Here is an 11,158-nt window from a genome sequence, read left to right on the forward strand (position 1 = left end):
AAACAAAGTTGAAAATGTGAATGGGAAGAGACATGGGTAAAACAGGAAGACCAATGCTACAAAGAAATTGGAAAAAACATATATACAAGACCCTGTTTTTCCTTGTATGTTATCGATTGTAATGCATGTTTAACAGCAGCAGTCAAGGATGTAGTTCCAGGCACCAGACTGCAGACTCAGCTCCTACTCGAGGGGTGGATAGCCCCTTGCATTTCTGTCACCAAATGACACTTGATATACTGGTCTCCCGTGGCAAGAGGGGCAGTATCGCACTGTTTGTGTGAGCTTCTTCTGGATTCTGCTCCCTGTTAGTTTTTGTCTGTTGCCGCTGCCCGTTTATAAGTGTCATAGGGATGTTGCAGTAGGTATGCTGGTTACCTATTGAGGTAAGCGGCAGGGTGCCAGTAGGAGGTACATCGTATTCATAGCTTCTATAATAGTGTTTCTGGCGCATCTGTGAGTGATATGTGTTGTGAAAGGTGGAGCGCAGATCTGGATGGGCAGTGGCAAGAGCAGTGGAGGTGGCAGCAGCCATTGAAATTGCGGAGACTGTCTGCAGTTCCCCAAAGGGCCCCTGCTCACTGACATCTAAAACCTGCTCATGTGTGATGGGTTCAGTCCTCTTAAAAGGCATTTCATACTGTAAACGTTTCCAGAACTTGGAATTTAGCTTGTTGCATTTTGGTCCGTGCCATTTAATGACAGTGAGGAGCTTGATGGTATGTTTCAGGGCCTCAACTTCCTGGTAGTTCATAACTCCTCGCAGTTCACTGCATTCGATCAGTATCACTTTGATTTCACCAGTGACTAACATGTTTCGAAGCCTTGTTTCCAGTTCAAAGATGCTCCAGCCTCTTCTTACAACATAATTCGGAGTCATGACGATGATCAATCGTTTGCTTTGGTCTACACATCTTGCCACGTCTTCAATGTAGGCTACAAAATAAGACAATTACTCAAAAATCAAGCCAAGAAAATACTCCATTCCCATAGACTGTGGAGAAAAAACAGATGTAAACTCCCTGCTCCCAGAAGAATTCACTGAACTCTGCAAAAACATCACCTTCAGACAGGTCAGGTTTGCTTGCCAGGACTTGGTCTTGGGCAACCTGGTCTGGGTGACCCTGCTTGAACAAGAGGTTTGGACCAAATGACCTCCAGAAATCCCTTCCAACCTGAACTATTCTGTGATTCAGTGAAACATTTATTCTCCTTTGTGCTATGGTTTGGTAAGGTCTGTGCATGAACTGTCATTTTGAAACTATATCTTTACTGGAAGAAGTGCATCCATCATCATTTTATTCTTTAAAAAGGAGAAGTCACCCAGGTAGGAAACAGAACAGAAACTATGTGCTTTGTTGGCTCAGTCTCAAATTCAAATGATACTCAAATGATACAATTGGGTTAGATTCTTTTTTTCCTTTTATGCTCTCACTACATGCATTCACAGAAACAGAGCTGTCTCCCATAAATTAATGTTTCGGATGTTGTAGATTTGAAAATATCCATCTGATTATGTTTAAAGTTGTGCTTTGCTTATACCAAGCATCCTTTCTTATAAATATAAGTTCAATAAAATATATTGAACTTGATAACTTTCTAAATGGCTATACTGAAGTTACAAAGAATGCTACTACAGTTTACAAAACATTACTGAAGAGATTGGAATTTAATATAGGAAAAAGATCTACTTATATCAATTGTAATCTATTCTCATTTTCAATCTCCAATAATACTCCAGTGCCTCCACTACACATTTATCTTCAGTGGGCACTACCAGAATTCACTTCGTTGCTCTGTTGCGGGTATCATTACTCAAGCCTTGCCTCAGTCCAAACACATTTTTTTTTTTCTTCCTGTCTTAATTTCTGGAATACATGCATACCAATATTTATTTATATATTTATTTACTTTTGAATTAAAGTCACGGATATCTTTCCAGGAAAACACTCAGGAACAGAAAATAAAGACTTCTTTTCTCAACCCTATCTGTGCAGGCTCTCCAAGAATCTGTGAAATATTATTAATATAATTCATTTCCATTATATAAGCATGTCCTTTCTGCATTGTCTCACCTTCAATAAATATAATACAATTATTAAAATGCAATCCTCTTATCTGGGAAACGCATATTAAACATGTTTGGTGGTTTATCTTCATTATTCCCTAAGATGATGGAGGAAAGATGACATTCTGAAGGAGTAAGCATAGAAACGATACTAAAATTATATATAGAATCACTTAATTTGCTGTTTAGGAAATACACAAGCATAAAGACATGTCTTACTTCCTGTGGGAATTAAATCTCTGTCTGGTATGAACAACTTGTATCCATAATGCTTTTCAAGCATATCTGGTAAGATCTCAAGAGCAAATCTTTCTTCTTCTCCGGTTTCTTGATTCCACTGGTCAGGATCCACTTTGGTATAGGATAGATATGCATCATAGTCTTTATTGTCTAAAGAAATAGAGGGAGAAAATAAGATTTTTCACTGTTCCTAGATAATTGCCCAAGAATTATTCCTGGGAGAATTGCCCAGGAACAGCAAATTGTTTAGATAAAATAGCAAGCTTTCACTCAATCTCCAGTTATGAAACCATTCACCTTTCATATTTCACCCACTGCAATTAATCCTTATTACATGGATGCAAAGAAGAAGAATCCATACCCATACACTGAAGTCAGTGTGTGCTTAATTATTTGTGTAAGGCTCTGTATGAAGGAAATTCACTCAGCTGTGTGGTGGCAGCTTGTGAGCACAGGAGAAAAAAGTCACTGAAAAGAATTTCAAGCTTTAAAATGGAAAAGAAAGGCATGGAAATAGGTAAGCTCATAAAGTGTTGTCTCTGTTGCATAGTAAAAAAGAAAAAATTGGTCTTGCCAAATTTTCACTACAAATTTAAGGCTCAAAATATTTTAAGAATATGTGTAGATTTAGTCGTAACACTCATTGGCTTTTCAGGTCTGAGATTATTGTCAAGCTTAGATCTATGTAACATCAGATCCTGAAAATGCAGTTTAAATCTATTGAATTCAGTGTGCTTAAATATGTAAATTAAATGCAACATTAATGTACATTTTAGTATTTAACAGCATGTTATTTCATTTTAATAAGATGAATAAACGTGCCTGTTTCTTAAATGTGCTTGGTGTGCCTACTTGAAAGACTGAATCAAATTTTCATCATTAATTTTCATTAGGAGGTCAATAATGCCAAGTGCTCTGGAACTAATTCAGTGGAATAAGAGGTCATGTTTTGACTTTTGTTGTGAAGAAAGCAGAAAAAAATCAATGGCAAGAGTAGTGAAATGTTAACATCCTTCTAACTCTTTTGACAACATTATGCACAGGCTGCCGAGAATATCAATTGCTTGTAAAAGATACCTGATTGAATACTCTACTCTGTGTCATAAGTATTATATTCATTCAGTGTTGACTTCAGTTATTTACTCAGTTAGTCCTTTTGTGATTTTACACCTTTTTGTACTCTGGTTGCCCTATTTGGAAAAACCTGTTGAATGCAGGAGGGGTGCAAAGTAAAGTTAAAGAACAAGTGCTAATCTTGGATGGTCCACTCCTTCTTCCAAGGAACAATTCATACTGTTTTCATAACTATTTGCAGATGACAAAATTAAAATAGTGGAACTTCTTTCAAACTTTCAAATCTGATAAAAAAGTGTGTGATTCATTTTGTCTCCTACACTCATTTTGTGTTAAATTATCTATTGGATTGCTATGTTCACAATAAATAAATAAAGTAAAATAAAATATCACAAAACAACAACAACAGAAATGAAAGAGAAGAAATGTCTTCTTTGGTTCTATTATTCCATTATTTCAGTACTTGTGAAACCATGATCCTTCATGATAAACAAGAACCTAATGCCTCTGACAATGCCTTGAAAGAACACCATATAGATCAAATATGAACTACAGGGAGATTACAGAGCAGATTCCAGTTCTGCATTAGAATAGTTTTAACCCAACAACCACGTTAACACATAGAAAGGTCAGGAAATATATGGGGAAATCACTACAACTGACAAAATGATGATGTGTAATGCCATTTTCTTTTATCTCATTAGTAATGGTCATAAACATATTACATGCCTTAGAGCAGCATTGGTCCACTGGAAATCTTTGAATAAAGATGAGAATATATCATTTCTCAAAGGGATGAATCATAAGAAAGCAGTGTTCAAACTCTTTTAAAGGCTTCAGGACATTGTCTGTTAAGACAATTCTTAATTGGAAGGAAAATTATTCACACTATGCCACAATTTTCTTGCATATGTAAATATCACATTAATGCCTTTATTTGAAATATATATCTTTTATACCATGGAGGATCCAGCATTCCCACTTACTACAAGTGCATTATCCATGATTGCAGGGAACATTTCTTTCTACCCTAGTTCCCTAGTTTTAATAGCATTTGTGTCAAAAGCTATGAGTGACCAGGATCTAGGGTATGTGTACACAGATGGGTTCAGGCAATCATGAATTTATTCAAACTCCAGTACAGCTAGATGTGAATCCAGTTTGGGAAACTGTTAGATGCATTCGCGCAGTGGTTTCCCTGAGCTATTATACTCCCCATCTGTCAGTTATTTTTAACTCTGATGAAAAGTAGTAAAAATAGTTCTCAAAATGTGAGGTGCAAACAGTTCTCAAAATGTGAGGTGCCTGGGATACAGAGTATGATACCTTACACATTTTTTTTTTTTTTTTGAGGTGGGCAGGGAGGTTACATTGCCAACTCTTTGAAACATTTTATGGACTACAACAGGCAGATAGCTGTGGAGCCGTCAGAAGCTATCATATCTGTGATGTTGTCAAATATCAATATCATTATTTATTATTTTCCCTAACTGTTATTGATAGTCAAAAATATAGAATTTAAGTTGTAATGAAAAAATGGAGGACTCTTAAAATTATCAAAATCTCCTACCTCCAGGGAAGTTTTTAAACACAGAGTAGGTGACCTCTCGGACTGTGTTTCTACTCAGTTAAAAGGCTCCACCTATTTCTGATTCTAATGACTGGGACTAATGCTGGCATACTAAAGAATATTTCTGATCTTAATTTCTTCTTTTTCTTCTCTTCTCTTCTCTTCTCTTCTCTTCTCTTCTCTTCTCTTCTCTTCTCTTCTCTTCTCTTCTCTTCTCTTCTCTTCTCTCTTCTCTTCTCTTCTCTTCTCTTCTCTTCTCTCTTCTCTTCTCTTTTCTCTTTTTTTCTTTTCTTTTCTTTTCTTTTCTTTTCTTTTCTTTTCTTTTCTTTTCTTTTCTTTTCTTTTCTTTTCTTTTCTTTTCTTTTCTTTTCTTTTCTTTTCTTTTCTTTTCCTTTCGCTTCGCTTCTCCTTGCTTTTCCTTGCTTTTCTTTGCTTTTCTTTTTCTTCTCTCTTCTCTTCTCTTCTCTTCTCTTCTCTTCTCTTCTCTTCTCTTATCTTCTCTTCTCTTCTCTTCTCTTCTCTTCTCTTCTTTTCTTTTTCTTCTCTTCCCTTTTCTCTTCTCTAATCTTCTCTTCTCTTCTCTTCTCTTTTCTTTTCTTTTCTTTTCTTTTCTTTTCTTTTCTTTTCTTTTCTTTTCTTTTCTTTTCTTTTCTTTTCTTTTCTTTTCTTTCTCTCCTCTCCTCAAAGAAGTGTCCTCAAAGACACTCTCCTCTCCTCAAAGAAGAGTCAAAGTCTGGCAGCTGGGGCTCACATCTTGCTAGTCTTTTGGCCACGTCACAAGGAAGCAGGAGGTTCTGTAAACCTTTTGCTCTTGGGTTGTTTCCCATGTAGACCTTCATTTCAGTAATGTATCCAGGAGTCCTTAGACTCTGAGCAAGCATGCAGGAAATCTATCACAGCTTTGTGTTTTCTTGACTGTTCACTGGAACAGACATTTATCACATGAAAATATTTGGTCTTAGCATATCTTCCTTTTCCAAATAACAAAAAAATAACAAAACAAACAACAAAAAATCAAAAGCAAACAAAAAAAACAAAACAACAACAAAAGAACAAAGCCAAAACCAAAATAAACAACAAAACCAACAAACTTAATCAGAAAAATCCTGATCTGCTCCTAATCAAGTCACAAAAGAGTCGGTATTATTACTTATACTATTGTGTCATACGGTAATAACTAAATGCTCCTAGATTTGAGTACACAATCAGTTCATATACTGGCTGGAACAAATATTCAGTTTTAGAAAACAAAGGCAAAGAAAAGAAAAGCAAAACAAAGAAAGCTTTAGTGACATCCAAAACTTTTATTTTACGATGAGAATTTCCTCATTTCCCCTCATCAGCAAACAATTAAGTCTTCAGTCCAAGCATCCTCTGAATGAAAATGTGATTGACTGCTACTATACTTTGACTTTATGTATGGCACATCAAAGATTTGTTTTATTATGGCATTTCAAAGATTTGTTTCTGTCAGGCTCCTGTGCTTTAGCAATAAACTGGAATATAGTTACCCACTACTTGTTTCCTCCCACACTTAGGTAGAAAAATACCTGCTAATTACCAAATGCAGGATTTTGATCATTTAATCTGAAACTTTTTTCTGTCTCATGGAGATTTTGAGCAATTTTCTACATATACTTTTGTACTTGAAAGCACATTTCTTTCCTTAACTATTTCAGGATATATATATATATCTATATATATTTACAGAAACGTATCAGTATAGGTTCTTCTTGCATTACCTCCAGGTACTTTGCAGAGCTGTTTTATGTAATAGCTGTCCTTTAATTCAGTAAACACATCTGAGTATGATATAAAATATCACACAATGGCAATACTTTGAAACATTTTGCTGTAGATGGGAAGAAGTTTGATTCCTCTTTTCATTCCTTGTGAATGGAAAAATAATCCTATCCAGTTATGTGGTTATAGATGTTTTCTGCTCCCTATCAAGTATACAACTAGGATGGAGCTCTTCAGCTCAACAGCCTTCATTTCTGTGAAGCTTTGTTGTATCCATTAACCAAAAAGATTGAAAGGAAACATAAAGCATACCTTGCACAGCCAAATTCATCAAGACTTAATAAAAATAAATAAAATATAAAAATAAAAAATAAAATCAATTGTGTATTGTAAACAATCATGAGAGCACCTGGAAGCTCTGGATTAGTGTAGCACAAAGGTGTCAAGCATGGCCTGTGCTCCAGGTATGATACATTCAGTCCACAACTGTTTTAGTCAACTCATAACCACAGGTACTGTAAGGCTCTGGTCAAAACAGACCATGAATTACAAACTTCACCATAACATTTTAACTGTTGTATGGAGTTGAAAGTAAGGGCATTGAATAATGTTCTTGGAGCTAAACTCAACCACATGTCAGAGAAAGTTGTTTGCCTTTCTCTTAGAGATAAACATTTAGGGTGAATTTACGAGCTCCATTAAGAACATATAAAAACTATTTAGTTCATTGGACCAGGATTTTATCCAAAACACCTGACACATCAATGAAACATGATTTCTTTAACACTATCCATTCTTTCAGCAATCATCCAAACATAGAAATGGTCACATTTCCTGTAACTTTCTTCAGTGTTAATCCTGCAGAAGTGATAAAAACTTTTAGGGGATGAAGCTGTAAACACTGCTTGTTATTCCAAGGGTGTGTTCAGAAGCAGTCATTTAAAGGCTCGATGTAAGCATAAAATGAAACTCAGACTCCATATGCATCTACTTTGTCACATGAAAATGGGATCTTTGGGCAAATAAATCGCTATCAGATATCTAAGTACTTATCTGCATGCATGCTTTTTTAACAGTTATACATGAAAAAATGGTAAACTGGTGCCTACAGAAGGATAGATAGAAGTTCCTCTTCTACAGGGACCAGCAGACAGATTTAACTTAAAATTTTTATTATACATGTACATGTTTTCTAATGATTTGCATTTTGCACTCCAAGGAGCAAGAAGTTTGGGCCTTTGAGGGTTTATTAAACCTTAAACATTGCAGCTATTTCTGCTAATAGGGGACAGAAGAACACTATATGTGGATGAAAAATTAAAAATAGAAAAGTATCTCCCTAGATCTTTTTTTTTTTTTCTTATCAGCTATGTTCAAACAGATGACAAAGTCTGATTTTCATCTCGCATAATATGTTTTAGCACAAGACAGGCTAATAGATCAAAATAAAAGGAAATCTACAATGTGATTTCTCATAGTGTTGCTAGATCTGAAACTTATTTTAATGAAATTGTAAACCTAGACACCAGGGTCAGCTCATGACTCTGAGTGACCTGAAATCCTCCAGAGTGACTAGCACTGAATTCAGAAATACCCAGCGCTCTGAAGGGAGCTGACCATATGTGGACTGCTCTGTGATGAGGAATAGTAGTAGACACTTCTGACTTTCCCAGATCTTCCCTTTATAAATCAATGGGAGTTGGATGGCAGAATCCCCCCCTTTGCCAGAGCATGTGTCAGCATACTCCTTGGTTGAGTTTGGGAGCAATGTACTGATTTATCAAAGAGTTTCAGGTGGGGTTCTTAGAAATGACGGAATGGATTCTCCCAGTCCTGCAGAGAACTGGCAGGCGGCTGATGCAGGAGGCTTTCCTCCTTGAAAATATACTGTGTTCAGCAAGAGTTGTAAATTGGTGAGCTTTCAGAATTTCATGGAGAGTGTAGTTTCTTCAAAATTATAACACAAGGCATTAGATAATCTGTACAAGTTTCATTATTTGAAACATTTAATGTTCACATTGCAATAACATTTTTTACCCTCAGAATAACGAAAAATATAATCCCAATTCTTAGCTGATTAAAAAACCCAAATCATTAAAAGTTTTTCAAAATGTTTTTGTTTTTCCTCACACTATTTACTGTTGGTTATGAAGCTCACCTACTTTTTTGTTTTTATTTTTTGCTTTTTATTGATAATGAAAATTAAAACCTGCCAACACTAGCATTCCCATGGTGAAGGACCTGTTAAATGTAGTATACCTAATGATAGTCCAGATCCTTCTCTGAAGTGGACAATGGTGAATTGGAGAGAGGTTTTGTAAACACAACACTTGGAAAAAGGTTCAAGACGTCTAATCAGTTCCAAAAAGGTTCATGAGTATTCTCAGCACACCATAGAACAAGAAAAATAAAAATGCCCTTTATCTGTAGCAGGCATATTTATAATACTATTAAGGCATAGGGCATGTAGGCATGTATTTGGGGCTTTTTTTGGTGTTTTTATTTTTTTTGTGTGATTTTATTTTTTTCCCTTCCTATCAATTTGTTAAGTCATACTGAGCTTAAAGAACATAAGAAAAAATTAAACATGAAATTTTAGTGGTTTTCATAAAAAAAAATAAATTATGAAAATGCAAAGATATCAGTGCTGCATCTGACATTCCTTGAGTGATTCCACAGATAAAAATAATACATTGATATGATTTCAAGTATTAAAAAATAAAAATATCCGTAAGCTATATTTTGCTTGTTTTTCTAAAATTTCAACTAAAAATTCTAAAATATATATATATATATAGATTGATTATTACTTAAACTGAATAATTTATTATTAATGGCAATTTTTTCCTCTTGCTTCTCTGATTTTATATTTGTAATTAAATGAAAAGGACTTCTCTAATGTTTCTCAGTCATTCTCATTAGTAAGGAAGTTTAAATTAAATTATTAAATCCTACTATTGAAGCAATTCTACTTTTAATATTAAAAGTTGGTGCAGCATTAATCTCAAAAGTTGCTTTTGACATGAAAACACAGTATTTATAATAATCTGAGAATTTTAACACTAATGAAAATTAAAATATGATGATAGAAGGTAATTCATATTTGGTTGGTATGATTTATTTTCTGGTATGACACAAAACTGAGAAAAACATTATTAGTAATAAGGTATGAAAGAATGAATGTTAACTACCTAGCAAGCAGTCATAGCATAACATAGTAGTTATCTATGAAAGACTAGCTCTTATTTAAAAAATGAGAAAATAAATAATAAAGTGTCATATAAACTCTGAAAATGAAGGAATATATATTTTTTTCTGTACCAAAGAAATTTCTTAAATTAACAAAGTGTCAAGTAGTGACTGCTTGTTATGGTCCTAATTCAATAAAAGAGATAGTAACTTATATAAAATACATGCTCGAGTTTATGTATGTTCTTTAGTTTTGTTAATCTCTAATGATAGTTCTTATAATTTATCATTGGGTTATTTTGAAAACTGGAGCTGAGATAGCCTTGATTTGAGCAAAATCAAAAAATTTAAAGAAGTCATCGTAGGTATAAACAAAACTCAAGGGGAAAGCAGCTTGGAAACAGGCTTTCAGTCTGGAATTCTTGAAATTGGGTGCTAATGTCTGGCCTGTGACTAAACAAAAACAAAAACAAAAACCAGACTAAAACAAAACAAAACAAAAAAAGCAAACAAACAAACTTCAAAGCTTAGAGCTATTTGATAAAGCTGCTGGCTGAGGAACAGGAGATACCTGTCTTCAGACAGTACAATCTGTTTTCTTTCTGCTTTACTTCTGGACTCTAATCTACAGCAGCCTTTTAGTTTGAAATATAAGGAAGTTCTGGGTGATAATACTGTTTTAAAAATTATTTTTGTAGTTTATTATTATTATTATGCTTTCTATGTTATAAAATAGGGAGAGAGAAAAAAGCAGGATCTTTTCTTTGAATTAGTAAGTTTCAAGGAAACTAGAAAAACCCATACTCAGTGGAGACATAAATTGAGATTTTATTGTTTGAATTGCTTTTCAGATGTAAATAAATAAACAAAAAGAGTTAGCATAAGCAATTCTCCAACAATAAAATTATAATTAAATAAAAAGAAAATCCCTGTTTTGTAGCCAGTAATATTTGGAAAGATGAAAGCTGCATTTTTTTTTTCTAAAGGTGGCTTTAATAGAATTTGAAATTGATATTCATAGAGTAGGATTTCTTATTGCCACAATTTGCCAATAGCCAATAAGAATGCATACACCGTGGTGAGATTGCTATTGCAAACTTATTCCATGGGTCCCCAGGGAAGATTCTGTAATTGCAAAGTCACTAACTTCAGCATTAATTTCAGGCTAGGTATACCTGCATAGCATAATCATTAACACAAGTACTTTGGCAGGTGCCTAAGCCACTGATAAAAGCTATATTGGAAAGTTAGCAACCAAGTCACACTGAAGTGTT

General features: G+C 34.4%; 1 protein-coding gene across 3 annotated transcripts in view; it reads right to left on the reverse strand.

Moving 5' to 3' along the window:
* IL1RAPL1 (interleukin 1 receptor accessory protein like 1) overlaps nucleotides 1–11,158 on the reverse strand; it is a 786,863-nt gene continuing 775,705 nt past the window's right edge. For 2 of the 3 annotated variants that reach the window (XM_040531296.1, XM_040531305.1), the window contains 2 exons: nucleotides 2,288–2,458; nucleotides 7–936 (listed from right to left, as the gene is read on the reverse strand). In XM_040531296.1, the coding sequence (XP_040387230.1) occupies nucleotides 218–936; nucleotides 2,288–2,458 (890 nt within the window). In that variant the 3' untranslated portion in view covers nucleotides 7–217. Of the gene's footprint in view, nucleotides 937–2,287; nucleotides 2,459–11,158 lie in introns of all 3 variants that reach the window. The other variant, XM_040531287.1, reaches the window with a different exon arrangement.

Source organism: Cygnus olor, chromosome 1 (assembly GCF_009769625.2).
Source record: "Cygnus olor isolate bCygOlo1 chromosome 1, bCygOlo1.pri.v2, whole genome shotgun sequence".
NCBI lineage: Eukaryota > Metazoa > Chordata > Aves > Anseriformes > Anatidae > Cygnus > Cygnus olor.